The sequence below is a fragment of the Bemisia tabaci genome, chromosome 1, assembly GCF_918797505.1.
Source record: "Bemisia tabaci chromosome 1, PGI_BMITA_v3".
In the NCBI taxonomy this organism is placed as follows: domain Eukaryota; kingdom Metazoa; phylum Arthropoda; class Insecta; order Hemiptera; family Aleyrodidae; genus Bemisia; species Bemisia tabaci.
In genome coordinates this window covers 63,752,652-63,771,918 of record NC_092793.1, presented here as the reverse complement: position 1 = coordinate 63,771,918, position 19,267 = coordinate 63,752,652, and the positions used below count along the sequence as shown (strand labels likewise).

Genomic DNA, 19,267 nt, shown 5'->3' with positions numbered 1-19,267 from the left:
GAGAGTAGGAATAGACGAGTAAAATTATACTAGAATTTAATTAAGGACTGAGGGAAGGAGGGGGGGAGAAAAAAAACTGAAAATGAACAAAACAAACGAAAAATAAAACTGGATTCTCAACTTTTCCGAAATAAAACTTACCATTTGCATTCTTAGTCTTTAAAATTACTTTAGCTGTCATCAACCAATGGAGAGAAAGAGGGCGGGACCAAGGCATAGCGAAAGAATGAGAGAATTAAAAGAAAGATAAACAAATGGCGGAAAATGCAAGTATAAAAGTTATTCATCAATAAACAAAGAAAATTATTGTTAAAACAAATAAATTTAGACGGATCACTATATTGAATGATACTATCTGAGTTTTAGGAGTATGTATCATATGTTAAATTTTGATTTAAAGCTCTACAAAGAGCTGACTGTTTATTGACTGTTCATCACAGCTGTATGTGTTCGAAACAAAAAGATATTAAGACTGGGCCAAGATCAGATATTCTCAAAAGTAGACAAACTTGAAAACCTACCAACAAAGATCTCTAGAGAATAAAGGTTGAAAAGTTGCGGATGCTGACAGTTGAGCCAGTGAGCAGCAATTTTAAACAAGAATACTAATGTAAATATATTTCAAGATAACTGTAGCATGCCCTGGCACCATGATTCCCGAAGGAAGAGACATAAATGTAATATCGATTCTTATTTAAACTTGGGAGCCTGAATTGGCTTGAACTCTTGCAGGGATATTAGTCGTAATACAAATAATACCATACCCTACCATGAAGGGTAGAAACCTGTAGGCAGGCGTCTTTCAGACACCTACCCTGCCTTGGTTCCTCAAAATAGATAGCCTAAGCTGTGACAAGTCACTTCCCAAAAGGGAATGAAACTACCACCATCCGGCCACCCCAACCAAAAATAGCCCTCATACTTAGGAGGATTGTTTGCCCCTGAGTGAGGGTTAAAAGTAACCCAGTACACGCTGGTGTACAATGGAAAACTAAAACAAAATAATGTTGACAATTTAAAGAAAAAGAAAAAAAGAAAAAAAAGGCGAACTATACTTCATATAGGTGCGTTGTGCTCAAGGTAGATGTTCACTCTAATTTCACAGATTCTTTAGGCCCATTAATGTTTAATTCCTTCTAATTTGTTTTGACTACATGTATAGTACGTGCTTTGTACGAAATTTTACTGCACAGTATGCACCAATGTTTGAGCAAACTCTATTTTCCCTATTATCGATGACAGCAGTTAGCACATCATGAACAGAGCTGTCCGCTCCTAGTTGCCTACAAGCCTATGTGGCATCTGCTTGCTGGAAAGGTTGCGTTACAGCTCTGGTCCAGGGATTCATTATTTTGTAGATGTACGCTTTAAAAATTTTGTGAAAGAAATTATAGTGAAAAGAAAGCACCAAATGATTCTGTGGCACAAAATAGCTGAAAATCAACACTCATTCAAAACAGCCACTATCAGACTTAAGTTTATTCACTATTTACACTTTATTCATTTATGATTCATTAATTTACATTAATGACAGATACATTAAACATGGTAACCAAAATTTATATTTATGGATTCTACATGAGCGACTTTAAATGTTCACTTTTTTTCTCCGCTCTGTATTAAAGTAATCTGCAGGCATTGCACGACATGCAATAAAAGATCTGTATGTCTTTTAAATTTTGCCCTTTCATACTGATGGACTTGCTTCCCACAATTTTGTGGACTCATACTACCATTAGAGCGTGTTCAAAAGGTCTCTTGTAAGCTCAAAAACGGTACAATTTTAATATTTACAGCTTCCCAGTAGAATGTTCCGGCGTTACCAGGCAAAGTGAGCAAGCATGTGATGTAAGTAAAAAACAAAAATACTGCCTTGAACTACAAGGTATGTGCTAAGTTGGTACTAATTTGTGGATGTCTGGCATCAAATCCTTGTCGCTAGCTAAAACATCACTAAGAAATGGCTAAGTACCGCAAAACCGGAAAAATCCCAATCTATAGACTCTGTGTAGAGCAAGTTGAATCTTTTTTTTTTTCAAAATCCTTCAAAACTCGAGGTAATTTTTTTATTTCCTTTAATAAGAGAGAAAAAACGAACTCTGTTCAAGCAACCAAGCTAAGCGTTTGACAGGCTCAGGATGACTGATGAGAATCACTGCGTCAGATAGCTTTCATTGATAGAAATAGATAGAAATTCATAGAAATAGATGCTTAGTGTTAGAACCTTGGGAAGTATCTAGTCTGAGTAACAGTTGAAATATTTTATACTAAAGAACCTAACCACTTCTCATTCGATTTTAGCATGGCAGTGCTCCCTTGTGCTGTGCTATTCTGGAACTGCCAGCTTATTTGGGGGTATACAACACTCCCTTTGGTGGTCCATCTTTTTAAAAAGATATTTATATTTAAATTATTATTCATGGTAGGGGCTGGTAAAGTAGGGATCTACCTGAACAGTATTGAAAACGGAAGAAAGTAAATTTTTTAATTGGAAAAATGCATTGATATACCTGTTGCTCGATTGGGTCATTAATGGCAACATTTTTTCATCCTTCGTGTCAGAGATGAAAGCATGCTTAAAGAATGGATTATTTTTTACTGTAATCGAGGAACAGGAGAGACATAGAAACAGGGGAAATTAAAGCATATTGATAAAAAAGTTAAAAGTGAATCCTGAGCTGGGGCAACAATGTTTGAGCTAGCAAAATGGAGATTTTTATTATTAAGAAGTTAGTCGAAGAATAAAACTTGATAGAAATTGAGAAGTACACAACTGAAATATCATAGACACACGTGGAGAGGATGATGAGGCAGAAGTGAAAAGAACTAGAAGGAAGCTAAATTCTTTGACTCTAAAACCATGCTGGCTACTACAATCGGCTATTGATAACTTAATTATGAGAGTGTAAGGGTAAGAAGAAATCTGGGCAGAGGTGTGTTAGATGATGGAGTGAAAAGGTAAAAACCTGATCATTAAATTTGCATGAGTTAATAATTGGTATGATGAACTCGCGGAACATTTCAAAAGGAACAATTATCAGGTACTTTGTCTATGTTGATGCAAAAAAAAAATGTAGATACCAGAGTTCATGGACTGAGATGGCATTCTCATACAAGTTATGAGAATTTAGAAATTTCAAAACCTACACAAATTCCTTACTGAGAAATAATTTATTGCGTTTCCTGTACAAGATCAGGCGTTGCTGTTATAGTAAGTGTTTTTTTTTCACGCCAGTTGCTTTGAAAACAAAATTTACAGCTCTATTGCAGCGTAAAGACATACATCAACGCATTTTCATTGCTTCCAAAACTTTCATCATCTCAGGAATAAGTGCCAAATTATGAACTGTTTAATTAGATTACTACTTGTTGCTTTTACAGGCTTGCTAGCTGACAAGGAGGTTGTTTCAAAAAAAACTTTTTTTAAAAACCTTTGCCGCTCGAGATTTCTGCTGCTAATGGAACTCAAGAACATGAGTATGGGTACAATTTTGGGCTCACACAATTCTATGTGGATCCCAAGCCCCCCTTCTTTCGAAAAATGGGCTGATTTTGAGAATTTCTCTTTCAAGCTGTGGATTTACATATCTAACATCTTTTTGGTGATTCTTTAGTTAAAATTCTCAATTTACCCGCATCTGATGAGAATAAAGTTGCCATTATTCTAAATTGAGAGCACTTGGAGAAGGGGGGGAGGGGCATAAGCTCATGAGAAAACCCATGCAAATTTCTGTTTTTTTCCCCCCCTATTTCTTTTCTCTTGGTCGAAAATTTTTAATGTTTAAAAATCATTCTTTTTGAGTAGTATTCAAGCGGGAAATAAGAATGTATCCCTCCTCAGAAAAGGCCCCCGAGGTAGAAAGGGGGGGGGGGAACTTTGAAACTTCTTGACCAAGGGAAAAGAAATACGAAAGAAAAGAAAAACAGATTTGCACAGGTTTTCTCATGAGCTTATGACCACCCCCCTAAGGTGTGTCAAAAAAATGAAAGTCTGAAATTTTCCGCTCCCCAGGCGGCAATCGATGACGTTTGGTAAAAAAAAAAAGTTTGCCAAAATTTGGGCCCATTTCAACCATTTTAAATGGTGCCAAAGGTCGGTTTTGTGATGAAATTATAATATTTAGGTTTAGACCTCGATTTTGGACAAACAGCTCGATTATACGCTGAAATGGTTGCAGGAGGTTGCATTTTCTTACATATTAATCGAAGGAACGATAAAAACAAGGAAAATAGAGACACTTCACTTTCCTTGTTCCGTCGGTGACTATTTAAGAAAATGCAACCTCCTGCCCTTCACATTTGGCTGCCATCTTTGATTTGGAGCGCCCCCTTTGACCAGGGGGGCCTTGTGGAGTTCATTTATGAAATCTACGATCAAAATTACACAGGAAATGATATCTAACATGAGACAGACTGAGCATTTTAAAGTACCGATTTCCCGGACCCCCTAATTACGGCCGCCATTTTCGATTTTAAGTACTTTGAGGGGTGTCCCGGGGTCGGACCATTTTTAACCTTTAGGAAGTTGTTCAGGGGAACCTACTGATGACGATTACATAGGGAAAGTTCGTTACGCAATTTTTCCCGGTCAAACCGCACTTCTCCCTTACTATTATAGCACGATCCTGCTTCTCGAGCCGTACACTTTTTGGAGGATTGTGCAAAATAGTTGGAACTCTTTTTGAAACTGAGGAAACTCTGATGACATTTGCATCCTCAACACTTGCCTACAGTTCATTTATACCCTCTTCCGACTTATTTTCGTGAAGAATGAGTCTTTTAAACCGCTACTTTGTAAGACCTTGGAAATTCCGAGGACCAAAAAAATAAGTACCGAGCTGAGTTTTTCTAGTTAAATTTGATTTATGTTGTTTACAAAGACGTTTGCCTAGAGTAAAATTTCATCCTCTACAACTTGAGTTCTTTGGCATTTCTCTCGTAAACGCACGATTTCAGCGTAAAATCGAGCTGTTTGTCCAAAATCGAGGTCTAAACCTAAATATTATAATTTCATCACAAAACCGACCTTTGGCCCCATTTAAAATGGTTGAAATGGGGCCCAAATTTTGGCAAACATGTTTTTTTACCAAACGTCATCGATTGCCGCCTGGGGAGCGGAGCATTTCAGACTTTCATTTTTTTTGACGCACCCTACCACCCCCCCCCCCCCAAACTTTGTGTTCCCTCTGAGAGTGCCCCCAAGTTAGAATAATTTCGACTTGGTTCTCATCAGATGAGGGTAAAGGAAGCATTTTTACTGAAGCATCACCAAAAAAATGTCTGATATGTAAATAAACAGCTTGCAAAATAAATCCTCAGAATCATCCCATTTTTCGAAAAAAAGGGGGGACTTGGGATCTACATGGAAAAGTGCGAGCCCAAAATTTTACCCATATTCATGTTCTAGAAGTCAATTAGCACTAGGAATTTGGAGTGGAGTGGTTTTTAAGAAAAGGTTTTCTTTAAACACCCTACTGACTACAGAGGCATGATGATTATACTTAATTTCAAACCCACACTTATAATCATGATTCAAAATATCTGAGAATTTCACTGATCCTCTGTTGAAATAAATGATTTTGATATTCATGACATCTGCAGATCATGATGAAGGATTCATCCCTTGGCACATATTTAACTTAAAATAACAGTTACACCAGACAAATGCATCACACCTTGAAAAGGTAAAGAGAACAAATGTGAATCTTTGACCTAGAAAAAAAAAGAAGAAAGAAAACAAACTAATAAACAAAATATAAATCGACCGTGTGAGTCGGCAATCACATAACTCGGTTTGCGACGTCGCAGACTTTCTGTCATACTTTATTTTTTAAACGGAAAACTTTTCAACGGCAATTCTTTAAAACTGCCATCATTTTTCCTCTCTGCGCGAAGAAAATTCTGTAAAAACTTCAAGGAATGGTGTTAATTTGTTCACTTTTAAAAAAAATAACATAGAAGCGGGGATTTTCAGACACCGCAAACGAGTTATGTGATTGCCAACTTACACCGTCGAAATATTTTAGGCACTGTAAGCTTCTTTCAAGATATTTACTTCAAAATGGTACACAGAACGCTATTCAACGAAAACTCCTGCCTTCCGATGATTGACACATGCCTTGTTCCTCTCGGACTTTGTGATTAAATTTTAACCTTCTGACTGTTGCTTTATGTTTTTTTAAATGATGCAAACTTGTGATTACTTAGCATATTAAGTAGTTCATAAAAAATTAGGTCTATTTAAAATCAGAAACGAGAAAAATTGGAAAAAATTAAGATAAAAAATGAAAAAGAAAATTATACAAAAGAAAGTCATAATTGTGATCAAAATGTGTGCATTAAGCGTTGTTGACACTTGTTGTTTCTTATTGACACAACTCTGACACTAAAATGGGAGGATCAATTCAATTAGCGGTGTAAAACTGGAGAGGAGTGATAAATTTAAAAAACAACAGAGCACTAAAAAGTTTATACTGGCTGTGACACACTTGAAGTATTAATCCTGAAGTACATAAAATATTTTGTAAAAAGTACAACAAATTTGATAGGTAATAAAAATTGTTTCAGTCAGATTTGGGGAAAAAAAGGTAAAGAATACGATCAGAATAATGCTTACCATCTGCAGGTGTAGGGAAGATGCCACAGCGTTAACATTAAAAGAGCAAAAAAAAGAGAAAAGGAAAAGAGAAAAGATAAGTATAATTGTGAGAGTAAATATTCAGCAGCAAGTGTAAACAAAGAGCAGAGAGTAAAAGCATTAGAATGTATGCATTGTAAAAACCATTTCAAGGGTGCTTAAGAATAAGCTTGATCAGGTTGAAAAAAAAAAATAATTTCAGGAAACATTACAATGAATATAAAAATTAGGAGGGGGGTAGGGGGAGAGAAACATATTTGGTAACTTGTGAAATAAATATATTCCTCCTTTCACTATCAAAGGAGAAAGAAAGTCAAACATTGGTCAGCACTTGGGCTCTTTACTGAAAGACTTTGAAATCAGTGACAAAAAGTTATGCCTTGTCCACACGCACCCAGGTTGGACAAATAACTTCCACGGCCTTTGGATTCCAGGAACAAGTCGTAGCTGAGCTATAGGGCCTTGTCTCCACTGGCAGTTACACTGGATTGGTCCTAGGGGAGAATCCCAATTCCGAAGTCAGAAAAATATTGAGTAAATCAATATTTTTCTCAGTGCCAAGTATGGTCCTTATGCCATGTACCCCTTAGACCGACTGAGCAAGGAAGAAGGAGAGAAAGCAAATTGTGCGATATTTTGTTGTTTACTCCACTGTTTGTGTCTGTTTGATTAAGATAATGTGTCTCATTGTTAATCGTGTACCTACAATTATCTCAATCCCAGATAACTGCTGGATTTTTACTAATTTATCTTTCCGCGCCAACTTGTCGCAGAAACAAGAAAGTCCCGTCCTGTGGAGAGGGTATATAACTAGGAAAAATCCTAGAAGTTTCATTCCTGTGATTCGAACTTGGGACGAATCCCATAAAACGTTCGGTACCATAGAGATAAGGCCCAACAAGTTTCTGGAACAAGTTCGCCCGAAGTTCCTTGAAGCACCCTCGTGTGGAAAAGGCCTTTGGCAGGAGAGATGGCGAAATGAAAGGTTCTCACTATCCCTGGCCGATTGTCTTAATGAGGTTATGTTAGGAGGGCCCTCCTGCATAGGAGGATATGCAGGAGTACCCAGTGCGCCACTGCCTGCAGATTAGAGGGAGGGGAGAATAAACAAGTCTGAAATTCAACATGACATATAAATGACAGTTATAACTTATGCAAGTTATGACTTATAAACGACCCTTCGCCAAAATTTGTAAGTTCATTGGCTAAATTATTACATTTTATTAGGAACAAGATTAGTACAATAAACATGAACAGTCAATCAACGTTGGATTTTTCTCTTGAGATCATTTTAAAAGGATATTTTGGGTTACTATATTACGATTTTATTTGCATTCCCTAGAAGGCAGAGCAAAATTTGTTTGATGTAGGGATAATGATGAAAATCAGATCTTACAGTTACACTCGATTGAAGAAGAGAAGAATTTCAATGAATGGAGCTCAAGATTTGCGTCTAATTCTTAAAATTTTACTGCGCCATCAAGATACTGCTGAAATACTGTCTTATGTTTTAAAACGGTATACATGCTGAACTCTCAAGAAAATAAAAAAAATTGCATCCTACGACAGTTTGGATAGAACTATCACTGAAAACAAAATTAATGAGGAAATGCTCCCGAACAAGAGTGAGGGGACTAGTAATGCAATAAATTAATAATAATAAAAAAAAAAAAAAAAAAAAAAAAAAAAAAAAAAAAAAAAAAAAACATGGCCAGAATCATAATGACAGTAAGTTGTGAATATTTTATGGAAGTGAAGGAGTCAGATAAACTAAATTATAAGTGGACCGCGTTAAACAGAGGAACCAAGCCACATCAGCTATTGCCAAATTTAACAGGGAAATTTTATTTTTTACGAGAGAACTTTTGTGCGGATTCCTTTGAGAATTTTAGGGAAGTTGCGTTGTGTTATGAAGAAAATTTACTGAAATTTGCACAAAAATCCGCACAACCATTATCATGGAAAAACTTAAATTGCCTGATTAAATTTGGCAATAGCTGATGTGGCTTGGTTCTTTTCTGTTTAACGAGGTCCAAGTCATACCTTGAAAGCTGAACAAAATATGGAAGCATAATATTTTTAAAATTAAGGAGAGGATATTTTAGAGGCTGAAAACCTGGAGTTAACAGGAAAATATGAAACCTTAGATATATAAGAAGCATATGTCGCATTTTTAATTTTGAGGAACTAGCATTCAAAGTTTTCAAAGCTGTGCGTTTCAATGTCTGTGTATCAAATAAGGTTTGGCCTAGGAATTTAGTATTAAAAAAATCTTCCTCTAATAAATGAACCTCAGCAATTTAGATTTGAAGCAAATGTCAACAAGGTACAGTGATTTTTTTTTAAAAAAAGGGCCACATCTGCTGTTTTTACAGAGAACTTTTTTTAGCCATAAAATGCACTACCTAGCTAATGTAAGAAAGGTTGAGGGCTTGATATTGATCAAATTAAGATTACTGTTAAGTTTTTTCAATAATTTTTCGAAAAAAAAAAAAAAAATTGGTAACTTTAAAAAAAAAGGAACAAACAATACTATCAGTCTTTAAAAATACGGAAAAAATTAAAAAGGGTGCCACCTCCTAAAGACTTACATGCAATAGGTCTTATTAACTTACATTACTATTGTAAAATGCTCATATATACAAGCCTTGAGGAGATCAATGAGCTTAAGCGAATTATTTAGCTCGATAACCATTATTTCAACGAATTCTGACATCTGCTGTTTCTATACATAAGAAAGATTTGCATTCATATCTTAATGCAAAATTGTGCTGGAAGTCTGATACTTGGTACCAACACTCTTGCAGGTTTGCCGATTTTAAAAAACCTTTATTCCTAAAAACAACGGATGCTTGATATCTGATGTTTGTACAGATATGGCTTCATACATGGGATAAAATAGAGATTGACATGCTGAAGAACCAATGAGTATCTTCACGTAATTATTTCCCAGCACTCGGACACAGAAATATTGGTGATTTAATGATTATATTTATGAATGGAAGAGGAGAATAAAAATTATGGTCAAATGAACGAACAAAGAAACAAACAAAAATTCCATGAACAGGGTGGCCCACACCTATGGTGCCAAGCCTGTTCCTTAGTTATTTTAGGTCCGACGAAGTCCAGGACTTCCAGAACACATAGGGAATCGATCCCAAAAATTCCAAACTTCATGTTCCCCAAGCCTCCCCCCCCTACTCCCCAGAAAGATAAAAGGGGCGTCCGTACTTCACAAATTTGTCTTTAAATCAAAATTTTGAAATTATTTCATCCCCATACTGGATGAAGGGATCCCCCTGAGCCCCATCAGAGGAGCCTCTGAGGGTGACAGGACCCTCAAATTCGGATTCCTAGGGGTCGATTTCCCAAGAAGATAACTTTTCAGCGCGCCTCTGCGTCAATTTAGTGAACTTGCACTTTTTAAGGGGATGGCTGTATCCCCCACCTTCAGGGGCCAGTATTACGGACACAGATGGACCAATTTTAGAAATCTTGGTGTTGATAAAGATTAAAATTTTCGGTACTATTTTCAATCAAATAATTTCACAATTTTGATGTAAAACACAACTCCTGAAATATGGATCCGTCATTTAACACCCACCCCCCCCCCCTTTCAGGATGTCTAGAGGAGGCTCAGGGAACAAAAAATTCGGATTCCTCGAGGTCCATTATCCATCTGTCCCCATTGTCCTAGACTTTGTCTGACCTGAAATAACCGAGAAAAAGGCCTGATACAGTAGATTTGGGCAACCCTGTATTCCCATTCAGAAAAGAGGCATTCATTCAGCTTGGACTTTGATAGAAAGACCATCTTTGCAACTTGAGCTTTATTATTCGTTCTAAATCAGAATGATATCAATATAGTTTGCACCATCATAAAAGCCTGAATCAAAAAGCTAAAAAAAAGAAATATGTAAAACCAATTCCGAAGATTTGTAACTAAACTTAATGACCCAAAACTGTGACTCCATATTCAAAGTTAATTTGTACGGTCTAATCGTGACCACAAAGCAACAATGAGCTGGAGGATGATATCACTTTCTTTTAATTACATCTCTCCTGATGAATCTTGGACTGAACGGCAATTTTAATGCTTACATGAAGAATTCATTGGTTCTATGCGAGACAATCTAAAAATCAATCAAGATATGGATATGCCTACCATAGACGATGAGTAAAAGTGTGTTTGATATAGCAAGAAAATTTGGAAAATTGAATGAAAATAAATGATACTGACCTTCTTCTAATCCTTCGTCACCATCAGACATTAATTCATCGTCTGAACAAATATTAAGAACATTAACTAACATTTCTGTAACTGTAACAAAGAGAAAAGCATCAAACTTAATGAAAAATAATTCAAAAAGTACTGGATGAGATACAGAGAGAACTTGAGAAAAATGATTCATATGCACACTGTTTTTTGGTTCGGATCAAGTAACATTTAATTGGTTCCTTGCACAAATGAGGATAGATGGTTAAGTTAGCCAGTTATTTTTCTTTTCCTTAAAATGTCAATCATTATAAATTTGGAGAATGATGGCCATCCCTTAACTTTGATTGAGCTCTTCTCAGATTTTCGTAAGATTAAATACATGTAGGGTGTCTCAAAATTTTCTGAACTGATACTGCCATTTGTAAAGTAGCTAACCAAGATAATTATTGAATTAATTTTAATCTCACTTTTCAGCTTGCACTATTCTTGATTCATTGAGGTCAAAATCATCTTATTTTCTCAAAATTGAAAGAGTTATCATGAGAGTAAAGCTGCTTCCTACAGGTTTTTCACTCTTGTTCCCGTCAAGTATTGAAAGTCATGGATCTGTTTCAGATAAAATTACTAGGAATAAAATACTTGGCGACACTATGATCATTGCAACAATGTTAAGTTGTTGCATCATTAATGTGGTAACCATAATAATGATGGCAAAGAGGTAAAGCGAATGTAGTCTGGAAAGTTTTTGTCCTCATCCACTTATTTGATTTTGTGGTTGAAGGTTAGCAATGTTCTTTTGATTTTTATCATATATTATTAGTGCAGATTAAATGAGATTTTTCATTAGTAGAGGAGGGAGGTAAGGAAAAGTTAGGAGGGCAGCCCTACAAAATTCATTACTGTGAGCTGATGACAGAGTGGAAAAATGTTTGAAATTTCTCAGAGAGGAGTCCACAGGAAGAATTTCAGAGAAAAAACAAGCAGTGAACTCCAACACAATGTATTGATAAGGCGTGTCATTGACTGGTGTGTATTAACCTCATTAGTTTTAATTAACAGAGATTTTAACATGGGATAGGTAAGCAGTACAAATGGGGAATTCCTGATGCAACACTGCGAGGTCAACCACATACCTCCACGAGACCCTGTACTGTGAACGAAGAGAGTCATTCGAACAAGTTTTATTTTAATCTGCCTCAAGCAAAAACTTCTCAGATTCTTAAAAAACAGTGGCTACTAAATAGTTAAAGTCAAAACAGGAAAAATTCTGTCGAACTCCTGGAAAATAAAATCGATTAAAAGGTATATCAGGACCAAAATAACCAAATCACCGTTGTATATCGCGTTATATTGCTGAAAAAAATTGACTCGATATAAATGCAATTACATTAATTATGTCTTGAGTTTATTATTTTCAGCATTTTTCCATGCAAAAAAGTTCAGTGATGTCCGATGTTTTTTTTGTTCAAGGAATGGAAAGTAAGCAACCAATCTATATCCCAAAAATCCACCGATTTGTCGTAAAAAATCACAGAAACTAGTTACCAGGCCAATATATACACTCGTTGCTTTACAAAATAATTTCGTGAGTGCAAATATGTAAAAATCAATATGATCTCGGGGTGCGTTTATATTGTCGTTAATCAATAACAACAATTTCAATCCCAAAAAACTGTCAATTTTCCGTATAAAATTGAAAAAATCAGCGTAACAAATCATTAAATTTCGACTCTCTGACGTGAAAACTCAATTCTACGTGTACAACTACACATGTATAAATATGCTGAGTTGGTGACATGTGTGAACAACGATTAGAAGCCTGCGGCAACATCAATCAACAAATAAACGGCAAAAATGAGTCAGTTGAGTCATTTTTATTTATTGCGTCATTCAAAAGTAGTAAGTGACCGAAGCTTACAGTTTTTTTCCTAATTTTTCTTGATGACTGCAAACGAGAGAAAAGTTTATTTGAAAGTGCCAAAAATTAGGGTGGCCTAAAACGGTGTTTAAATCGCGCGCTCGTAGGTTTCAAATGTACAAGTCACGAATCACGATCAATATGGCGGCGGAATGCGTAGTGGAAGAATAAACGTCGGCGTCGCGTTGGCGGTGTGTTTTTGTTGGTCAATCGGAGGTTATGTTATGTAGGTTACTTTGTTTGAGATTCATATTCATTGTTCTTAATTCTCTACGCTTTTCAATCAGAATGCGATACAGATGTATGTAGGATATGACATTCACATTCATGAACATTCACACAGAACTTACTTAACCTCAAACGAGAAATCGTGATGTCAACAACGGCAGCGTGGCGGTAGTAAGCAGGTCGGCTTCGGCGCCGCCATCTTCCCATCTATGACGCGTAGATTCGAAGATTCACGGCGGCCGGTTCAAACATGTTTTCGAGGACCCCTAAAAAGGAAGCGTTATATCTCCGCGGAGACAATTTTTCGTGAAATTTAAACGTGAGCATCGTTCTTCTCGTACCGAAAACTGTAAGATTCCACTATTTGCAGGCAAATCCCTCTCGAGCTTAACTAACTCATTAGATGGGATTTTAGCCCCTTTGCTCCCCCTCCCCTCGTTCCTTGGAAACCATCCGTATATTCATCTTAATTTTTTCTCAGAGCTTTGGGTCATTATCAGCTTCCATTTGAACCCCGGTTTGATGGCCGAATCGACTGGCCAAAAAGCAGGCCATTTTCTGGAGGATTTCATGAGAAATTTGTGCAATTATCGGCTCTCAGGAAATTACCACATGGCTAAAATTGGTAGTTTAAGTGTTCAAGTGCTTAAAATAATCGTAATTAAGAAACTCAGGCATTAAACTATCAAGCCAATTTCTTTTCAATAGTATATTGGGATTTATTACCAGTGATTTAGCCATTATAGCACCAAAATACTTTTCAATCGCCTCTATTTTCCAGAATCTTGACAGAATTTTGTTGTTTTTCAGCCTAAATGACTTAAAAGATGATGTAATTCAAGAGTCTGAAGAGTTTTCAATTGAGGCAGATTTAACAATTTAAACTCACTCGGGCACACCATGTATTCTATGGAGTACAGCTGCTGTAACTTCTCTTTTATTCGGCCGATTATCATAAGAGAAGACTCTTTTTCTGCCTGTTTTAACGGAGAGTAAGGAAACACTTGCTAAGTAAACGTGAAATAATTATTTTGAAAATTTGGTGAAATGAGTAATCGAGAGTAAGTGATCAGGTTGGACTGCGGCTAGGGTCGCCTTTTATTCACTAGGTGGAAACGCAGCCAGCTGGGCTGTCACTGCAGTGGTTTGGCAAAGGACTTGTGTCCAGGCTTCCGTTAGGACATGGTCTAATGAGTCTTGAGGCTCATCTTACATTGCACATACGGGTCCCACGGAATCATAGCAGTTGAGCCAGCATTGGCATGAAATAACCACGGAGTAGAGATCTTCGGAGCCACAATTTTAAACAAACTGGAGGAGTGATATTCACATTCGATGATTGCTGAACTGCTCAACTATTTTTAAATTGACCCGGCATGGTTTTATACGTACTAAATAAAACCAAATAACAGAGCCCATTCATCTCTAGAATTTACAATTAGAGAATAAAATAGACTACAAAAATCAGTCAACCTAAAAAACTGAAGCATTAGTAATTTTTCTACAAGCTTTTAAAGATTCAGAACGAGCTTGCCAGTCACTTTCTGGTAAGCAACTCAGGCACTCCATACATTGTATCGAGTAGGGGGTTGGAACAATCGCAAAGGCGGTATACTACTTATGCGCCAACAGGGGAGAAATCGCAGGAAAAGATGCAAAAATGTATCTGTCAAGATGGTGCATACAGCAAGAGGCAAGCTAGCATTATTATTAAGGAAACTGATCACGAAGGTTGACAACTGTGTTCTTCGCTAAGAAATAAATACTCATTAAATACCAGCAGGTGAAAACTTTACTCCCTTCATTCAAACTTTCATACCTTTGTCACTTTTTGAGCAAATGAGATGATCTGGGTCTCAATTGATAAAATATGATTTAAGCTTCACCAAGCTTTAAGTGGTGCTTGCTGAGTTTACTTGAAAAAGAAAATCCTAACTCTTGTCCATATTGTCTCTTGGGGATTCATTTGAGTTTATTTAGCACCTCATACCATGTATTATTTTTAAGGACAATTGTTCCTTCTTTTCTCGGTAAGATCCAGTAAGTGCCAAGTCACTGTCAAAAAGCTTTAAAAATTCTGAGCATGACTTAATTCAGCCAAAGTGGCTTCAAATTTCAACAAGGATCATTTCCATTTATTAGGTCTAAAAATTCTTGGTCTCTTCCAAATATTGAGGGAAAAATAATTCTTCTACAGTAAACGTTGAGGAGATAAGTAGTTGTCTTATGATTGAAACTTTATATCCCCTCTCCCTATTACATAAAATCCATGTGTCCTTACTTATTTTATCTTCAACCGATGATCTTGGAAGAATGTCCTGCAAAAGTGTAGAAACACAAAAGCTTGGAAAAATTACCTTTTTCACCTACAAAAGGGAGAGACCACGTAAAAACATCCATAAAATTGGGTAACCAATAAGGATGGGGAGAGCAGTTAAACTGTCTTATGTTCATAACATTATTTTCATATTTTAGGACAGCAGCCTGGAAAAAGAAAAGAAAAAGAAAATGTTAGATAAAAATCAATTGGAACTTTTTTCTAATTTTATGGAAGCGGAAAATATTTTTAGCAGAGTCTAGAAAATAGGGCTGACAAAGAGGGGATATATCATAATGGGAAGGTTCAGCCCAACAATCATACATTTACATATTAAAGCCTGATACTTCCAGGGGGTCATCTTAAACTATCAAAGAATGAACTTCTCTAGTGAGTAATTTGTAAGATACTGGGAGGAGGGAAGGCATAGAATATCCCGTTTTTATTGCAGATTTTTGTTATTCAGCCATTAGGGGTTTACAAAAAATATGGATGGCATGCTCTGTTTTTAGGAAAAAAACTGAGAAATTTATGTGCGATTAGCTATAGCATTAAGTGGTGGGATTGAGACAGTTCTTAGTAAACCTGAATCTTTTCACAAGCTTTAAGATACATCTTCAATACTTAAAATCTTTTGTCAAAGATGAATGTATTCCTGAAACGAAATTTAACTCCATTGATTTTATTCATCTGTTTGAATTTAAAAGATGTAGAATAAGGAAATTTACTCTTTGGATGATCCCCTTGGTGAGCCTCGAAGATAAAATCCTGATCTTACTGGCTTTACAACACTCTTGAGTAATCACTATTTATAAAAGGATTTTAAAGTAGTAAAGGGATTCTGGCACCCACACACTTAAGGATATTCAACGCAAGAGAACTCAATGGCATTTGAAAATTCGTCTAAGAATCCTTAAAAATTTACTCCTCACTGCCGTATGTAAAATATAGCACTTTTTTTATAGCTTACCTTATTATTATACACGTCTAAATAGTTAGGAGCTGAAAATATTGTGATTAATGAAGGGAATCCTGTGGTTTGACTTTTCCTATACATTCGATAACTGTAAGAGAAGAAAAAAAGAAGAAAAAAAGACCAGAATAATTAAACAAAGTTTATTATATTGATCAGGCTGTTAATTTAGGGTACATACTTGGAGCAAGGTAAATAAAAATACTTTTAAAACTTGTGCTCCACAAAAAGCAGGAGAAGAGAAGGAAGAGCAAGAGAGAAAAATTAGAAACAAAATTGAAATGTAATTTTGGAACCCATCTTTTGTTCTTGTTAATTGTTTTTATACACTTCTTTTTTTAAGGGAAAAAATGTATTATGTGGAGTAATATTCTAATATTTGCCATTCAAACAGGCATCAAAACATTAGAATGATGACTTAAAATGTCATGATAAAAAAAATGTTGCTGATAATACCTAGCCATCGCCGGCCCTAGCGGTGGATCGGAGACAGCACGGAATCGCTTATTCACAGAGAGGAGTGGCAGTGTAGCTAGAGACATACATATAATAAAGCGGCTACGCCTATAGTAAGGACACTCTCGCAGAATTCGTAACGAAGAAGAACAAGAACCTCGAGCTCTCGAGCTGGAACTGGGTAGTCATGCTTACATTCGGAAATGAAAATGACGGCGGTAGCTAACTGTAGTACTCTAACTGTACCTGGTCACATATGATTTTATCAGTCATGTAGCCAACATAAGCATGCATGGGCATGATGAGGCTGCGAAAATCGTTGTCGTTACATTAACTTTGATTCTTATACTCTTTTACTCTGTGACAGTGTCTTTTACACTTACAAGACATTGGACTTTTCTTAGGCACAACTGTTTACATTTGATAACACTGCAAAGAGCTGGGTAGTTCAGAAAAGTATAGGGCACCAGGACCTGACCTAACCTAACCTGGACACAACAGGCGCGCGTCACAACGGCAGATTACGCGAGTGTCCCTTCTGTAGGCGTTAGGCTTTATTATTCTATGCTACAGATATTCACCCGTTTAATGTGATATATGCGATATATTTACATAAATGTGGATATCCCGCGTCGGACTAAGAGCTTGGGCGCCGCGCCGCTCCTCGCGGCATCCGTAACGGCGCTTGGGCCCCTACTCCGAGTGCCGCTTTTCGCTGTATTTGGAGCGGTATTGTAGCACTGACGCAAGCGGCCTACGCGCGGCATCACGCAGCGCTTTTCCCGCGGCAGTTCTGATTAATAATGAAATTTAATCGGTTTTTTTTTTTTTTTTTTTTTTTTTTTTTTTTTTTTTTACCAAAAAGAAACTCAGATTTTCAGGAAGTAGATCTACTTCTCAAGAGAATATAATTAAAGGGGCTAAAAAGCTTTAAAATAAAAGGGGTACGTGCAAAACGGGCCATTCGGGGCTCGGGGCGGATACCTTTGAGTCTTGCCCTATTCATTCACCAACCAATGCCCCATCTTTTCCCGAAGTTTCAAGCCCCCCAAAAATGTTTAGGGAGACGCGGCGGGGGGTCAAAATTAAAAACCGGCAAAATTTTCTTGAATTTGTTACTCGAAAACCAAGAAGTTTTGAAAAACATGGTTTAGACGATCGATTTCAGTGTGACGAGAGCTTTTAGTAAATGTATGACATCATAGGGTTTTGTCAACCTCAGCTCGAGTTATTGCCTCCGAAGCGCCGGAACGCGAAAAAAAGACCCCTTTTTTTCACGTTCGGGCCGATTTTAAAAAAAGGCATTTTCTGTTTTTGATGAAAAACTGATATGTTGTTCCTGACTCTCTGTAGCCCCTCTAGCTCCTTACCGCATGCTGGGGAAATGTTTTGGTCGCGAGTTATAAGAACGGAAAGGAGCGAAGGTCGGGAAAATCGACTATTTTAAACTGCGCGCGCGGCGTTGATCGGAAGGAAAACGTCCCCCCCCCCCACTCAGTTCTGCGAATCACACTCCTCGACCAAACTCGCATTGTTGCCACATGTCCCCTGGTCCGTCGCATTTTAAAATAGCCGATTTTCCCGACCTTCGCTCCTTGCCGCTCTTAGAACTCACGACCAAAACATTTCTCCAGCATGCGGTAAAAAGCTAGAGGGGCTACAGAGAGTCAGGAACCACATATCAGTTTTTCTTCAAAAACAAAAATTGCCTTTCTTTAAAATCGGCCCGAACGTGAAAAAAAAGGGGGTTTTTTTTTTCGCGTTCCGGCGCTTCGGAGGCAATAACTCGAGCGCCACGTCTTCCCAAAATTTTTGGGGGGGCTTGAAACTTAAGGAAAAGATGGGGCATTGGTTGGTGAATGCATAGTGCAAGTCTCAAAGGTATCCGCCCCAAGCCCCGAATGGCTCGTTTTGCACGTACCCCTTTCAAAAATAATGACTTCCAAAAAATATCACAATCCATGAATTTTTTTCTTGTAAACCTACTTTCGACGTTATTCCTCAGTTCTGTAGCTTCAAAATTTAATAATCTGGCACTGTTATGTAGATATACTTCCTGTGGATCCGCTTTTTTTAAAATAACCCCAATAAAACTCATAGTTATATATCAAAGTGTTTTGGAAACACAAATTGCCAAACCCTGGAATCACCTCAATGAAATAGCTATAAGTAAGTATGTGCAACTGAAGCCCAACCACATGTATCAGATGACTCATTGAAAAAAATAGAGATAGAACTCGGGGATGAGTGCGGCATGTCATTAATAAATCTATTTGTATGTGGTTGCAGGAACAATGACTGAAATTCTCATAACTTTTCCCTGCAACTAACTAGATTCATTCTCAAGAAGAAAGAAAGTAGAACTACTTGACGAAAAAAAAAAAAAAAAAAAAAAAAAAAACTCAGATGTAAACCAACAAAGATATTTTATTATCATTACCATAATTTGATTTTCAATTTATTCGTTTGTAAATTTAAGATGTAAATGATACACAAAAATGTGAGGAGTAACGTAAAAA

General features: G+C 36.8%; 1 protein-coding gene across 7 annotated transcripts in view; it reads right to left on the bottom strand.

The window, feature by feature from the left end:
* Window positions 1–19,267, bottom strand: part of LOC109040504 (serine/threonine-protein phosphatase 2B catalytic subunit 2) — a 415,824-nt gene that overhangs the window by 38,069 nt on the left and 358,488 nt on the right. For 3 of the 7 annotated variants that reach the window (XM_072305189.1, XM_072305192.1, XM_072305196.1), the window contains exons 9-11: window positions 16,290–16,383; window positions 15,360–15,486; window positions 10,878–10,958 (exon numbers count right to left, since the gene is read on the bottom strand). In XM_072305189.1, coding sequence (XP_072161290.1) covers window positions 10,878–10,958; window positions 15,360–15,486; window positions 16,290–16,383 — 302 coding nt within the window. Of the gene's footprint in view, window positions 1–2,013; window positions 6,620–6,681; window positions 7,132–7,201; window positions 7,718–10,877; window positions 10,959–15,359; window positions 15,487–16,289; window positions 16,384–19,267 lie in introns of those variants that run through there. The other 4 variants (XM_072305204.1, XM_072305201.1, XM_072305187.1 and 1 more) reach the window with 4 other exon arrangements.